Consider the following 17562-nt stretch of genomic DNA (forward strand, 5'->3'; position numbering starts at 1 on the left):
TGTTTCTCATATATATGGTAACATGGGGCGCCTTCGCCACGTTTTTGTTCAAAATGTTCTCATACCGACACCGTTGAAGTATTTTCAAATATTATTTTTGGTACAAATATTAGCGTATCTTGACTATACGTTTTGATATAATTTTGTTTCTAAAATATTATTTTTGAGAATTTACAAAATGTCTAAAAAGTGGCGAAGCCTCCCCACCCATGGGGCAGCTTCGCCATCGATATTGAACATTCTCCAACGGACTCTAAAACAGTAATTTACCATACTTCTTCCTTAAATATCAACATTATGCAAAAAAGTAACATGTTTTCTAATGAATAATCAAAAATGTTTTTAAAATTCACAAAAGGTAACCGATTCTAGCGGTTAATTGAAGTAGATTCTTTGAATTTAGGTACAAAAATCATAATATTTCTAAAACAAGATACGTTTAGGATAATATTTGATTTTAACTTCACATTATAGTGTGGTATATCTATGGCATAAAGAATTTAAGTTAAAAATTACAAATTTCTGACATTAATCCACCACAACCCTATCATGGCGTAGGCGCCCCACCTCTTAAATGCTTCATAATATTAATATATTGATATTTGTAATTGCTTTTTTCAGGCGAATTATTGAGATTTTTATTCGTCAGTAGTTGACTTCTAACGGTACAAAATATGATTTTGATATCACAAAAGGTAAAGAAGATATCACAAAACATACCTACCATAATTATTTGTCCCAATACCATGAAAACACAAAACCGCGTGCGTCCGCTATCATATCTATGACACAACTGCCAACTTTTGGGAGATAATAGATCATCATTAGACTCACAATTTTGCCATTAACGGATTTTTTCTAGCACTTGTATTTTGCGAGAAAATCGGCGCTGGCGAAGCCGCCCCAGTGGCGAAGGCGCCCCATGTTACCATATGTAGTTTAAGGCCACATTTTACGATATTTATCCAGATTGTCTTTCTCATTGAACACCAACAACATTTCTTTAGTGTTTTTTTCATCACAATTACCAGAAGATGTTGTGCACTCCATCGTATTATTCCTTCCAGATATATATCGGGCTCGAATATGGACTATATCGGTTAACTCCTTCGTGCATTTTAGAAGCTCCTTTCGGATGGTTTTAAATTTTTTGTCAGCAGGTTATCCTTGCGGCCTTTTACGACGGTACAATTTTTTCTTGCACAAGTCCATACTTTCTGAGATATTAGCCTAAAAATTACAACAAAACATGGCAACTTCGCAAGATAATTCCCGCAGGAAGTTTATGATTGGTACAGACTTTGCATATCGTATTATTTCGTATTGCATATCGGGTACCTCCCACACAAAATTCGGAAAAAGTGAAGTTTAATAGCTCCTCTCGCATCGTTTTGATTCTTTTTTCAGTAGGTTTTTCTAGCGGCCTCATTTACAACTGAGATAATGACCCAAAAGCTCCCAAAACCATTCCGGCACATACTAAAATGGCAATTGTGCAAGATAAAACTCTAAAACTTTTTCAAAAATTTCTTCCAAACTTAGTTTAACGTAATTTAATATGTTGAGTCTTTTCTGAGAAGTTTGGTTACTAAAACTGTTTCGTATATGTCAATGATTTGGTTTTAGCCCCACTTTACGGTACCTAACGATTTTAAAGCAAACTCATGATATAAAATTAATACATTTTATATACGGCATAACAATTGTTTGGTTTTTTTTGTGGCTGCCAGCACAGCTTACTGATACTTTCTTACTTGTTTTCAGCTCTGCTTTTATAATCTGCGCACTTTTCCTTGTTATATTTTTGTCGCACAGTGTTATTATCTTCCCGGAGACACGAATAAACCATTCAAGAGCAATGCCATATTACCAAAAACAACATCGCAGCCGACAAGATAAGATATCTCAGTAAAGGCACCTGGGCTAACAGATTCTCTCCTTAAAACTCTCCGGCGAAAGATGATATAATACCAAAAATGCTGCAGTTGTAATGAAAATGGTAAACATTTTAGACCAATAAGCTTTTCACAAGATCTGCTAAAAATTCTTAAAAGACTCATGTAAATGCATATTCGAGAAAAGATTTATAATTCAAATCACATATTTTCTAATCAAGAAGCTTACATTAACAGCCAGTTTTTGTAAAAAAAAATATTTTTCAAACGTTACTCCGACGAATCCGTTTAAAATTTGTTTTTATAAAAGATTTAGAAGCATTCGCTCGATTCCGAAAAGCTTGTATATCAGTGTTTGCATTATGTTAAAATTTAGCATTTTATGAATTGTTCTCATTGAAAAATATGTTCCTTGTGCCAATTCCCAAGAAATATTCAATATACAGACAAATTTTGGAAACAATTTTCATAAAATGTCCAAATACATTTTGGAAAGATGATGGTATTTGATCCGTATGGCGGATTTTTACATGTATGAGTATCTAAAAATTTCTCTAGATCAATTTCCCATCATATGCATGCGTTTTCAGCGAAAATCTGTAACAAACAACAAAATTTCAGCTCAAAAGTTTCTATCGTCTTTTTCAGACATTTTCGTTTGTATATTTTTTTTTTATGAAAGCCAAATACACATACATATGAGTTTCGACAAAAACGCGCATTAAGTTGGTGATTGATATTTGACTTCCCAACATAAAAAGACTATTACACAAAAACTAAAATCACTACTTGGACCATATTTTGCAAACAGCTAACCAGATATCATTGCTAAATTTCTGTGCAAGACCAAGCAAGAATTAAAGTGGTTAGTGCTTCACAAACTCAAAGAACATTTTTGTTGAATTATGCCAAACTTTTAGTAAATGAGCTGTAACTCGTTGAATTTTAGAGATATCAACATGCAAATTTGACACAAGATAAAATAGAAGTCGTAGAAAAAATAGAAATTGCTAACTCGGAAAACGAATTTTTTTGAGTTATGCCACTCTTTGAGTAAATGAGCGATATGTCCAAAAAGGGCCACAAAATTACGAAAAGAGCCTAAATATATTCGATGTCGTCCCTGACTTTAGTGGGTTCATGAACGCAAATATAACTTATGTTGAAAAAATTTTGCTTTTATCCGCACTATAGCAAGTCTTTCATCTACTGGGCTGGGACTGGAGAGCAGATATTTTAACCTTCGACTAACTAGAAATTCGCAACCAAGCTCGTGCTTTATATCATGACAGCTATAATACAGTGCCTCACCTTCCAGAGCCTTTCTTGTATAGCAGTAATATTGGTCGTGTACTTTTCAATTACATCTGCCAATACACGAAAAGACCCTAAATATATTCGATGTCGTCCTTGACTTTAGTGGGATCATGAGCGCAAATATAACTTATGTTGAAAAATTTTGCTTTTATCCGCACTGTAGCAAGTCTTTCATCTACTGGGGTGGGGACTGGAGAGCAGATGTTTTAACCTCCGACTAACTAGAAATTCGCAACCAAACTCGTGCTTTATATCATGACAGCTATAATACAGTGCCTCATCTTCCAGAGCCTTTCCTGTATGGCAGTAATATTGTTCTTGTACTTTTCAATTACATCTGCCAATACACAAACTGCACCTTCTCTATAAATAGTCCGAACATTCCAGGCGCAGATTTGCAGATCATGCGCCTTAAACCGTTTGCGGGGGTCTGAATGTCACGACGAGTTGAGTCGATCTGACTATGTGTGTCCGTCTGTCCATTTAAACTTTATAATCACGCTTTTAACAATTTAGTCATTATCATCACGAAATGTTGTGGGTTTATGGGGGTCCTGGATGTGAAGAAGGCTATTGATTTTGGTGATAGTCGGATCACATTCTGTGGAGAAAAAGACACGGTTTTATTTTTATGCGAATATCTCCGCTTCTATTAAGAGTATTTCAAAAACAAAGCCTAATAATAAAAGTGGAAAAACAATGCAAAGTAGGTGGGCGTAGGTGATCAAACAACGGAGATATCGCAATAGTCGCTAATCCAACCCATGTTTAATTTTTCGGATTTCAATTTTAATGACGAACATTACAGCTTTGGCTGGTGGCCTTCCAAAAGCAAAACCTAGCAATGAAAGGTGAAAATATCACCTTTACAACGATTGCACGATGGGACCAATAGCAGGTTTTTGAGGCAAAAAGTCAATTTTTGAAGTGAACAATTTGCAAAAAATAATAACGGATTTTGATTGCCAACACTCTGAATCACTAAAAATAAAAAATAAATCAATCTGGTAACATCACATTGCGACATACTGATCTGGTAATGGTGACATATTTTCTTATGAATAATTTTCCGACATTCATTATAAATAAGTAGTGAAAGCATTTTAGGTGCCAAAAAGAACATTTCAACATTTTTATATTTTTTAAACATGGAATGCTCTTCAATGGGTATGTAAAATAAGATAGTGTTAACAAATAATAAAAATGTTATGTGTGGTAAATGTATTTTTGAGTTAAGATGTTATGTCTTTTTTGGAGTATTTTGCTTTGTTATCCATGTGTTCTTTGGAGTATAACTTTTGAGATCTAGGTAGATCTAGGATATTATATATATGTGGTGAAATGTATTAATGTGTACTATCATTTTGTGAAAAAATTAGCTGCGCCTTTTCATAAAATCTGATTTCATATGTCGTAATACTTAGAAATATGGACATTTTTATGTTTTGGTTGGAGAATAATCGGAAACCCATTAATGTTATCAATTGGATTTCGGAAAAAATTAATAGACGTATATAATAATAATATATAATTTCAAAGATATCGCAGACAAACTTGGCTTTTGTGGCGGAATCTTAGCCGATTTTTACTAAATTTGGAACCTTTTTTATTAACTTATAACAGACCACAGACAAAACCATGAAATTTGAACATATGTATATAAGGGAGCTATTTCTATATCTGAACCGATTTCAATGTAACTTGACAAACTTATTTGTAGTCCGAATTCCGTAAAATTTTCCAAATTTTATTGTAATTTTATGGAATTTGCATGCATGGTCAATCATTTGCATGAAATCGGGCGAACATATATATGGGAGCTATATCCAATTCTGAACCGATTTCAATATCATTTGCCAATAATGGTTCTAGACCAAAATCCGTCACACATTTCAAATTTCATCAAGATTGGACATACATAGCGGGATTGGTGCCCAAATACCTAAAATCGGGCGAAAATATATATGGGAGCAATATCAAAATCTGAACCGACTTCAATATAACTTGGCATACTAATTTGTAGTCCTGATTGTGTGGAATTTTCCAAATCGCATAAAAGTTGGGCAGAATTTGCGTGTTTGGTCCATCAATTGCTTGAAATCGGGCGAACATATATACGGGAGCTATATGTATATATGAACCGATATGAAACAAACTTGGCATATTAGTTTCTAAGCCTTTTATAAACATCTGTACAAAATTTGGAAGGTCTAGCTTGCCCCAGTGATTTGTTGCCTCGCAAACCTGTCATTGGCCCCATCGTGGATTGGTCGGATTGTTATGAAATAATCGGGGGTTGATGGGAGCTCCAGAGAAGATGAATTGATTTTGGTGAAGGTGAAGGTGAAGGTGGGGTAAAATTTAGAAGTCAGAATGGGCAAACAACTTATGTTGAGAAAAACTCAACTTTTTATTCTTATGCGAATATATCCACTTCTAGTAGGGATATTCTAAAACCAAAGCTTGTCAATAAAGAAGAAATGATCACTTTTACAATGGTGGCATATGAGGTCAAACAACAGAGATATCGCTATAGTCGGTAATTCATCCCGTTTTTTTTCTGGCCACATCCCTGCAGCTTTGGTTGGGAATTTCACTATTATCGCACAAAATAGCGAAAGAACTCGAAACATTTTTTCTTTGACTTTTCCTATAAAATCAGAAAATAACAAAGTAAGAATAATAAAATTTTTATTATTATCCCCAAATTTTCTTTTGTATTTTTGCAAGTAAAATGAATATTAAGCTCCAACCTTCACGACATAGGTCTAATTATATTTCTCACGAAGTCTGGATGCTGTTGTAATTTTTTATATATATTTTGTAAGTATATGCACTACTATTTCACAAATATGTCTTCAAAGTATGTCTTCAAAGTCTTCAAACGTTAAATTTTGTCATGCGTTTGAGTTTTCGCTAATCCATTTGCAATTTCGGGAATATTTTGGCATCATCTTAAAGAGTACAAATTCAGTTAACAGTAATGATATACAAATGCATATTATATCAAACCTTGTTTTTTTTTTAAATTTCTAAATATTCAAATTAAAACGGCCGTATCTTTTGCGCGCACCGATCAATGTTAGTTACAAAAACAAATTTGGATTAACGATTTTTTTCTTAATCATTGTACCAAAAATGGAAAACTCAATTTAAAATTTTTGCCCATATATATATTTTTTTGTTAAATTAGGCCTAAAGCCAGGGTGGGTGTGAACTTTAGCATCTCCCTAAAAAATGTTTACCAATGAAAAACTTATACACAGGGGTAGTGGTGTTGGGTATCACATAGTCGGCCCCGTCCTGACTATAGCCTTTGTTCACTTGTTTTTTTTTTTTTTGCTGAGCCGACGTTCAATGCTTGGGTATGAAATGTTTTTTGTTGTTGAAAAATAACTCTGACGGAGCATATCCGAAAACAACAAACAAGGGAACTGATGAGAATCTGTAGCGATATTCGAAACTATAGACTTCCCTTCCTCTTTAATGTGTCCGATAGAATAAGAATGACGAAGTGCGTACATACAGATTTTAATCAGATTACCAAAAACATTTTATTAAAAACTTGACACTTCAAATATCTTGATTTTGTATTTTTAAGAAAAAAAACTGGTTCATTCCAGAATGTAGTATTATTTACAATAGCATTATCAATATTTACGATATATTAGTGTGGAATATTAAGTTTGGATGGAATTCCCCAAAACCCGTCCATAACAAAAACAAACAATACGTTTCCCATTAAACAAAAACACACAAAAAAAATAATTCAGTCAGTTTTAGGTTATTGACATTGATGATTTTTTTTTTGTTGATGCAGTGCACACAGTGAAAGTGAAATAAATCTTCGATGTTATACTGCAGCATATGCATTTCAAGGGAGAGGGGGGAATGAATACAAAAACACTAATTTTTTTTAGAAATTGTTCTATTGTTTTGTTTGTTTTGCTCGATACAGATTTAAGTAAAAAAACAGGTACTTCTGCTAGTATTATAACTTGTAAGCGCCTTAATTAACCAGCTCACTTATCAAAACCGGCAGCATGTAAAGTTGCTGCTGATAATGATATCCAAAAATTCAAATCCATACAAATCGATTTCAATTAATTTTAATTACTTTTTCAATTGCATTCGTTTCTGATGTCACTGCCTGAGTGTCCCATATTTGTTTTGTTTCTTTTGTTATGCAAAACGAAAAAAAATATCCGGTTCATTCCTTTGCATTAATAAATTTAAATCAGAAAACAAATGAGGCAATGCAAATTTGGGAAAAAATTCTTCCCCCAATTTTTTTTTGAAGAATATTCTGGAATAAGGAAAATGAAAATCAATTTTGTGTATTGACAATTTTGGTATAAAAACAAAATCACAACATCGTAATGCAGTTAGTTGTAAATCAGTTAATTACAAGATACATTCAATATTCAGTTATTGGAAATTTGAAAAAAGAAAGGAAACTGTAAAGAAAATCAAAATGAACGGTTTTGCAGTGATCAAGGTGAGAAAGGATTTTGTGAAAGCTAAATTCAAGACTATTACAAAGGATTAGAACTTTTAAATAGAAAAGTCTTCGATAAATGTTAATCGTGACAATACAAATTATGTGCCTAAATAGTTACTTATATCTAAAATTAAAATAACTATTTACAAAATCCTGGTTTGAGATAGACCATGAAAACTTATTTTGTAAAAAATCTACGTTTGGGAGGAGCATGCAAAAATATTTTTTTAAAAAATCTACGTTTGGAAAGAGCATGAAAATATATATATTTTTAAAAAATCTATGTTTGGGAGGAGCGCGAAAAAATATTTTTTAAAAAAACCTACGTTTCGGAAGAGCATGAAAAAATAGTTTTTTAAAAAAATCTGCGTTTGGAAAGAGCATAAAAAAATATTTTTTTAAAAAATCTACGTTTGGGTAGATGATGAAAAAAATATTTAAAAAAATATATACGTTTGGAAGGATCATGAAAAAATATTTCTTAAAAAATCTACGTTTGGGTAGATGATGAAAAAAAATATACGTTTGGGTAGATCATGAACAAATATTCTTTAAAACATCCACCTTTGGGTAGATTATGAAAAAGTGTTGTTTAAAAAATACACGTTTAGGTAGATCATGAAAAAAATATTCTTTAAAAAATACACGTTTGGGTAGATCATGGAAAAAATATTCTTTAAAAAATCCACGTTTGGGTTAATTACGAAAAAGTATTCTTAAAAAATCCACGGATCATGAAAAAATATTCTTTAAAAAAATCCACGGATCATTAAAAAATATTCTTTAAAAAAATCCACGGATCATTAAAAAATATTCTTTAAAAAAATCCACGTTTGGGTAGATGATGAAAAAATATTCTTTAAAAAAATCCACGTTTGGGTAGATGATGAAAAAATATTCTTTAAAAAAATCCACGTTTGGGTAGATGATGAAAAAATATTCTTTAAAAAAATCCACGTTTGGGTAGATGATGAAAAAATATTCTTTAAAAAAATCCACGTTTGGGTAGATGATGAAAAAATATTCTTTAAAAAAATCCACGTTTGGGTAGATGATGAAAAAATATTCTTTAAAAAAATCCACGTTTGGGTAGATGATGAAAAAATATTCTTTAAAAAATCCACGTTTGGGTAGATGATGAAAAAATATTCTTTAAAAAATCCACGTTTGGGTAGATGATGAAAAAATATTCTTTAAAAAAATCCACGTTTGGGTAGATGATGAAAAAATATTCTTTAAAAAAATCCACGTTTGGGTAGATGATGAAAAAATATTCTTTAAAAAAATCCACGTTTGGGTAGATGATGAAAAAATATTCTTTAAAAAAATCCACGTTTGGGTAGATGATGAAAAAATATTCTTTAAAAAAATCCACGTTTGGGTAGATGATGAAAAAATATTCTTTAAAAAAATCCACGTTTGGGTAGATGATGAAAAAATATTCTTTAAAAAAATCCACGTTTGGGTAGATGATGAAAAAATATTCTTTAAAAAATCCACGTTTGGGTAGTTTATGAAAAAATATTCTTTAAAAAATCCACGTTTGGGTAGTTTATGAAAAAATATTCTTTAAAAAATCCACGTTTGGGTAGTTTATGAAAAAAATATTCTTTAAAAAATCCACGTTTGGTAGAGTTATTGAAAAATTATTCTTTAAAAAATCCACGTTTGGTAGAGTTATTGAAAAATTATTCTTTAAAAAATCCACGTTTGGTAGAGTTATTGAAAAAATATTCTTTAAAAAATCCACGTTTGGTAGAGTTATTGAAAAATTATTCTTTAAAAAATCCTTGTTTGGCTAGACTTTGAAAAAAATATTCTTTAAAAAATCCACGTTTGGGTAGAGCATGCAAAAAATATTCATTAAAAAAATCCATGTTTGGTTAGATCATAAAAAAATATTTTAAAAAAATCCACGTTTGGGTAGATGATGAAAAAATAATCTTTAAAAAATCCACGTTTGGTTAGATCATGAAAAAATATTCTTTAACAAATCCACGTTTGGTTCGATGATGAAAACATTTTCTTTAAAAATTCAGGTTTGGGTAGATCAGGAAAAAATATTTTTTAAAAAATCCACGTTTGGGTAGATGATGAAAAGCTATTATTTAAAAAATCCACGTTTAGGTAGATGGTGAAAAAATATTCTTTAAAAATTCAACGTTTTGGGAGGCATTGAAAAACTATTCTAATTTTTTATGTTTATTCTCCTTAGATCTTCTCTTTAATGATGGTTGCAACAATGGCTGTACCCCTACCCGGAAATTATGATATGGTCATGGTTGATGATAATCTACCTTCTGAATCGATACAATATCAAAATTTCGATACCTTTTATAATGCCGACGTTGAAAATAGTCCAATGGGGGAATTAGAAATGATGGAAAGTCGAATGGTTCCGCATGTGGCACCGCGTATGGTTCATATGGTACCACGTCGTTTGATGCATCACAAAGTTATGCATCATTTAAGAGCTCCACAGGCGTTGAATCAAAAGGAAATTGCTGCTCGTGCCAATGATGAAGTGTTCGATGTTGCAAGTGAGAGACGTAATCAAAAATCATTGGTAAAGGGTAACACCAAGGCCAATACAAATGGTTTGGAATGGGAGGAATTCGATTATGATGCCTATGTGAAACATTAAGAGGCAATCCGAAATTATGATTTATGACTTATGAGAACTGGCTAACGATGATGAACTGGCTAACGATGATGATGATTGTGTTGACGTAAGAGAGAAGTTGAACGTTTTACAAGCGAACGTTGTTATTGTGCTATGGAGGTTTTCTGTTTTTTATTTTTTATTATTGTTATTTATTTTTAAGGATAATTAATCTTAAGGCAACTTACAAAAATACATTGGCAATTACAAACAAACAAAAAATAATTTAAAGACTAAGGCCCTATTTTTAGATTGTCCAGCAAAACACCCGTTAAGGCTAAATCTGCCAAAACGTTTCGTTATTTTATTGGACATACTGAAACTGGGGCTTTTTTGTTTTATTTCAAAGGAAATACACCGGTTCTGCTGATGTCTCTACATATGGTGTTAGCCTTCTTTCCAACGGCCGATTCCTGGAAAGTTCGGTAAAGGTAATATTCAGAGATTCATTGGTTTGTACACAACAATGTTGTGTCAGATTATGTTTTAGATGTGTTAACTTTAAGCGTTTTACAAATTTGTTGTTGTTGTACTTCTTGTGATGTTGTATGGATTTTGTTGGGTTTATTGCCAAGCGATAAATTGCTTCATTATTTTGATTTAAAACATGTTCCAAATCCGGTTCATTTTTAATAATGTTACTGCTTAAAACAGATGAATTTCCCCTGAGAATGTGGTCATTACAAACATTTTGGCTTGAAGGGAGATCAATGTTTATTTTGGTAGGATTACTTCCAGAGGTCAATAAATTTCCATTGGCTGCTTCCTTTCCTGGGACTTTTAGTAGTATGTGATTGGATGCAACCTTAGTTGCAGCATGGTTATTTTCCGTCTTCCTGGTTGTTTGTCGAAAAATATTGTGGTTCGTTAAAACTTCGGTATTTAACGACAAATTTTTAATTGGAACATCAAATCCAGCATCAAGACTCAATTCGCTTTTAATTTTTGTGGGAGAAATTGTAAGTTGTTGTTGCGTTACAGCTACCTGGTGCTCCTTTACAGGCACCTGATGGTATGAACCATGAAGGTCCACTTGACCTCCAACTTTTGTAGCAGATTGCTTCTTAACTGGAACATGGTAACTTGTACTAAGAAGTTTTGATTCGCCTGAAGTCCTGATAGAAGAGCTTGGAACATGATAACCTGTACCTAGAAGGTCTGATCCACCATGGGTCTTAGTAGTTGGGCTTGGCGAAACCTTTTTTGCCAGAGGAACAAATGTTGGTAATTCGAATGGTACAAAAGGCTTTTCGTAAACATAGCCTTTATCAGCATCAGCGGTCACGGATTGTAAATAGCAACTTAGAAACAACACCAAAAACTAAAAATTAATATAAAATTTTAAACTTTACTCAAACTTTATTTCAATTTTATTTAATCAAAAAATTACCCCTACTAACTCCAGATACTTCATCTTTTTTGTACCGCTAAAAACACAAATAAAAATACAAAACTACGACTATTTCACTACAACGTTAAAGTTCTAACTAAAGTATTCTACTAATCGCTGCCTTTTTCGAAGCTGAACTCTTCTGACTGTTTTGGTTGGTGGTTGTTGTAATGTTATTGTTTGTTGTTTTGTTCTCTGGCTGATTCATTTCGTTTTTTCTTAGTGAAGATCAATGACCAACCGCAATCAAACCTGTTTTTGTTGTTTCAATAAATTAAATGGATTTATGTTTGTTAAAACCACCCTAATAATGAAGTTCAGAGGAATATGTTTTAATCATTTGTTTTTGGTAAAATGCTAAGCAAATGACATAATCTAGTTCTTTGAATGTCCAAAGAACATGAATGATTTGTTAAAGAATATTTTTTCATGACCTATCCAAACTTGGATTTTATTTATATATATTTTTTCATGATCTACCCAAGCGTAGATTTTTTAAATAATATTTTTTCATGATCCACCCAAACGTGAATTTTTTAAAGAATATATTTTCATGATCTACCAAAACGTGTATTTTTTAAAGAATATTTTTTCCATGGATTATACAAAACGTGGATTTTTTAAAGAATATTTTTCCATGGACTATACAAGACGTGGATTTTTTAAAGAATATTTTTCCATGGACTATACAAAACGTGGATTTTTTAAAGAATATTTTTCATAAACTATACAAAACGTGGATTTTTTAAAGATTATTTTCCATAAACTATACAAAACGTGGATTTTTTAAAGAATATTTTTTCATAAACTACCAAAACGTGGATTTTTTAAAGAATATTTCGATGGACTATACAAAACGTGGATTTTTTAAAGATTATTTTTTCCATGGACTATACAAAACGTGGATTTTTTAAAGAATATTTTTCCATGGACTATACAAAACGTGGATTTTTTAAAGAATATTTTTCCATGGACTATACATAACGTGGATTTTTTAAAGAATATTTTTCATAAACTATACAAAACGTGGATTTTTTAAAGAATATTTTTCCATGGACTATACAAAACGTGGATTTTTTAAAGAATATTTTTCCATGGACTATACAATACGTGGATTTTTTAAAAAATATCTTTCAATGGACTGTACTATACGTGGATTTTTTAAATAATATCTTTCCATGGACTATACTATACGTGGATTTTTTAAAGAATATCTTTCCTTGGACTATACAATACGTGGATTTTTTAAAGAATATCTTTCCATGGACTATACAATACGTGGATTTTTTAAAGAATATTTTTCCATGGACTATACAAAACGTGGATTTTTTAAAGAATATTTTTCCATGGACTATACAAAACGTGGATTTTTTTAAAGAATATTTTTCCATGGACTATACAAAACGTGGATTTTTTAAAGAATATTTTTCCATGGAATATACAAAACGTGGATTTTTTAAAGAATATTTTTCCATGGAATATACAAAACGTGGATTTTCAGAAAAAAAATATTTTTCCATGGACTATACAAAACGTGGATTTTTTAAAGAATATTTTTCCATGGACTATACAAAACGTGGATTTTTTAAAGAATATTTTTCCATGGACTATACAAAACGTGGATTTTTTAAAGAATATTTTTCCATGGACTATACAAAACGTGGATTTTTTAAAGAATATTTTTCCATGGATTATACAAAACGTGGATTTTTTAAAGAATATTTTTCCATGGATTATACAAAACGTGGATTTTTTAAAGAATATTTTTCCATGGACTATACAAAACGTGGATTTTTTAAAGAATATTTTTCCATGGATTATACAAAACGTGGATTTTTTAAAGAATATTTTTCCATGGATTATACAAAACGTGGATTTTTTAAAGAATATTTTTCCATGGATTATACAAAACGTGGATTTTTTAAAGAATATTTTTCCATGGACTATACAAAACGTGGATTTTTTAAAGAATATTTTTCCATGGACTATACAAAACGTGGATTTTTTAAAGAATATTTTTCCATGGACTATACAAAACGTGGATTTTTTAAAGAATATTTTTCCATGGACTATACAAAACGTGGATTTTTTAAAGAATATTTTTCCATGGACTATACAAAACGTGGATTTTTTAAAGAATATTTTTCCATGGACTATACAAAACGTGGATTTTTTAAAGAATATTTTTCCATGGATTATACAAAACGTGGATTTTTTAAAGAATATTTTTCCATGGATTATACAAAACGTGGATTTTTTAAAGAATATTTTTCCATGGACTATACAAAACGTGGATTTTTTAAAGAATATTTTTCCATGGATTATACAAAACGTGGATTTTTTAAAGAATATTTTTCCATGGATTATACAAAACGTGGATTTTTTAAAGAATATTTTTCCATGGATTATACAAAACGTGGATTTTTTAAAGAATATTTTTCCATGGACTATACAAAACGTGGATTTTTTAAAGAATATTTTTCCATGGACTATACAAAACGTGGATTTTTTAAAGAATATTTTTCCATGGATTATACAAAACGTGGATTTTTTAAAGAATATTTTTCCATGGATTATACAAAACGTGGATTTTTTAAAGAATATTTTTCCATGGACTATACAAAACGTGGATTTTTTAAAGAATATTTTTCCATGGACTATACAAAACGTGGATTTTTAAAAGAATATTTTTCAATGGACTATACAAAACGTGGATTTTTTAAAGAATGTTTTTCCATGGACTATACAAAACGTGGATTTTTTAAAGAATATTTTTCCATGGATTATACAAAACGTGGATTTTTTAAAGAATATTTTTCCATGGATTATACAAAACGTGGATTTTTTAAAGAATATTTTTCCATGGATTATACAAAACGTGGATTTTTTAAAGAATATTTTTCCATGGACTATACAAAACGTGGATTTTTTAAAGAATATTTTTCCATGGACTATACAAAACGTGGATTTTTTTAAAGAATATTTTTCCATGGTCTATACAAAACGTGGATTTTTTAAAGAATATTTTTCCATGGACTATACAAAACGTGGATTTTTTAAAGAATATTTTTCCATGGACTATACAAAACGAGGATTTTTTAAAGAATATTTTTCCATGGACTATACAAAACGTGGATTTTTTAAAGAATATTTTTCCATGGACTATACAAAACGTGGATTTTTTAAAGAATATTTTTCCATGGACTATACAAAACGCGGATGGACTATACAAAACGTGGATTTTTTAAAGAATATTTTTCCATGGACGATACAAAACGTGGATTTTTTAAAGAATATTTTTCCATGGACTATACAAAACGTGGATTTTTTAAAGAATATTTTTCCATGGACTATACAAAACGCGGATGGACTATACAAAACGTGGATTTTTTAAAGAATATTTTTCCATGGACGATACAAAACGTGGATTTTTTAAAGAATATTTTTCCATGGACTATACAAAACGTGGATTTTTTAAAGAATATTTTTCCATGGACTATACAAAACGAGGATTTTTTAAAGAATATTTTTCCATGGACTATACAAAACGTGGATTTTTTAAAGAATATTTTTCCATGGACTATACAAAACGTGGATTTTTTAAAGAATATTTTTCCATGGACTATACAAAACGCGGATGGACTATACAAAACGTGGATTTTTTAAAGAATATTTTTCCATGGACTATACAAAACGTGGATTTTTTAAAGAATATTTTTCCATGGACGATACAAAACGTGGATTTTTTAAAGAATATTTTTCCATGGACTATACAAAACGTGGATTTTTTAAAGAATATTTTTCCATGGACTATACAAAACGAGGATTTTTTAAAGAATATTTTTCCATGGACTATACAAAACGTGGATTTTTTAAAGAATATTTTTCCATGGACTATACAAAACGTGGATTTTTTAAAGAATATTTTTCCATGGACTATACAAAACGCGGATGGACTATACAAAACGTGGATTTTTTAAAGAATATTTTTCCATGGACTATACAAAACGTGGATTTTTTAAAGAATATTTTTCCATGGACGATACAAAACGTGGATTTTTTAAAGAATATTTTTCCATGGACTATACAAAACGTGGATTTTTTAAAGAATATTTTTCCATGGACTATACAAAACGAGGATTTTTTAAAGAATATTTTTCCATGGACTATACAAAACGTGGATTTTTTAAAGAATATTTTTCCATGGACTATACAAAACGTGGATTTTTTAAAGAATATTTTTCCATGGACTATACAAAACGTGGATTTTTTTAAAGAATATTTTTCCATGGACTATACAAAACGTGGATTTTTAAAGAATGTTTTTCATGGACTATACAAAACGTGGATTTTTTAAAGAATATTTTTCCATGGACTATACAAAACGTGGATTTTTTAAAGAATATTTTTCCATGGACTATACAAAACGTGGATTTTTTAAAGAATATTTTTCCATGGACTATACAAAACGTGGATTTTTTAAAGAATATTTTTCCATGGACTATACAAAACGTGGATTTTTTTAAAGAATATTTTTCCATGGACTATACAAAACGTGGATTTTTTAAAGAATATTTTTCCATGGACTATACAAAACGTGGATTTTTTAAAGAATATTTTTCCATGGACTATACAAAACGTGGATTTTTTAAAGAATATTTTTCCATGGACTATACAAAACGTGGATTTTTTAAAGAATATTTTTCCATGGACTATACAAAACGTGGATTTTTTTAAAGAATATTTTTCCATGGACTATACAAAACGTGGATTTTTAAAGAATGTTTTTCATGGACTATACAAAACGTGGATTTTTTAAAGAATATTTTTCCATGGACTATACAAAACGTGGATTTTTTAAAGAATATTTTTCCATGGACTATACAAAACGTGGATTTTTTAAAGAATATTTTTCCATGGACTATACAAAACGTGGATTTTTTAAAGAATATTTTTCCATGGACTATACAAAACGTGGATTTTTTTAAAGAATATTTTTCCATGGACTATACAAAACGTGGATTTTTAAAGAATGTTTTTCATGGACTATACAAAACGTGGATTTTTTAAAGAATATTTTTCCATGGACTATACAAAACGTGGATTTTTTAAAGAATATTTTTCCATGGACTATACAAAACGTGGATTTTTTAAAGAATATTTTTCCATGGACTATACAAAACGTGGATTTTTTAAAGAATATTTTTCCATGGACTATACAAAACGTGGATTTTTTTAAAGAATATTTTTCCATGGACTATACAAAACGTGGATTTTTAAAGAATGTTTTTCATGGACTATACAAAACGTGGATTTTTTAAAGAATATTTTTCCATGGACTATACAAAACGTGGATTTTTTAAAGAATATTTTTCCATGGACTATACAAAACGTGGATTTTTTAAAGAATATTTTTCCATGGACTATACAAAACGTGGATTTTTTTAAAGAATATTTTTCCATGGACTATACAAAACGTGGATTTTTAAAGAATGTTTTTCATGGACTATACAAAACGTGGATTTTTTAAAGAATATTTTTCCATGGACTATACAAAACGTGGATTTTTTAAAGAATATTTTTCCATGGACTATACAAAACGTGGATTTTTTAAAGAATATTTTTCCATGGACTATACAAAACGTGGATTTTTTAAAGAATATTTTTCCATGGACTATACAAAACGTGGATTTTTTTAAAGAATATTTTTCCATGGACTATACAAAACGTGGATTTTTAAAGAATGTTTTTCATGGACTATACAAAACGTGGATTTTTTAAAGAATATTTTTCCATG

At 30.3% G+C, this 17562-nt stretch overlaps 2 protein-coding genes across 2 annotated transcripts; one reads left to right on the forward strand and one right to left on the reverse strand.

Moving 5' to 3' along the window:
- The first annotated feature begins 7617 nt into the window (after positions 1-7617).
- Positions 7618-10552, forward strand: LOC141391300 (uncharacterized). The gene is made up of 2 exons (XM_073964210.1): positions 7618-7710; positions 9929-10552. The coding sequence occupies exons 1-2, from the start codon at positions 7687-7689 to the stop codon at positions 10355-10357; spliced, it is 453 nt and encodes a 150-aa protein (XP_073820311.1). The 5' UTR covers positions 7618-7686; the 3' UTR covers positions 10358-10552.
- Positions 10497-11864, reverse strand: LOC141391299 (uncharacterized). Its single transcript, XM_073964209.1, has 2 exons — positions 11766-11864; positions 10497-11696 (listed from the first exon to the last, which is right to left on the reverse strand). Exons 1-2 carry the CDS (start codon positions 11787-11789, stop codon positions 10719-10721), a joined length of 1002 nt encoding a protein of 333 aa, XP_073820310.1. The 5' UTR covers positions 11790-11864; the 3' UTR covers positions 10497-10718.
- Positions 11865-17562: the final 5698 nt, after the last annotated feature.

This window comes from Musca autumnalis, unplaced genomic scaffold, assembly GCF_047663935.1.
Source record: "Musca autumnalis isolate F117 unplaced genomic scaffold, ASM4766393v1 scaffold_1, whole genome shotgun sequence".
Classification (NCBI taxonomy): domain Eukaryota; kingdom Metazoa; phylum Arthropoda; class Insecta; order Diptera; family Muscidae; genus Musca; species Musca autumnalis.

Coding starts and splice junctions, on each gene's coding strand:
- LOC141391300 (XM_073964210.1), top strand. CDS start 7,687: ATGAACGGTTTTGCAGTGATCAAG. Junction 7,711..9,928: donor ACGGTTTTGCAGTGATCAAG/GTGAGAAAGGAT, acceptor TATTCTCCTTAG/ATCTTCTCTTTAATGATGGT.
- LOC141391299 (XM_073964209.1), bottom strand. CDS start 11,789: ATGAAGTATCTGGAGTTAGTAGGG. Junction 11,697..11,765: donor AGTATCTGGAGTTAGTAGGG/GTAATTTTTTGA, acceptor ATTAATTTTTAG/TTTTTGGTGTTGTTTCTAAG.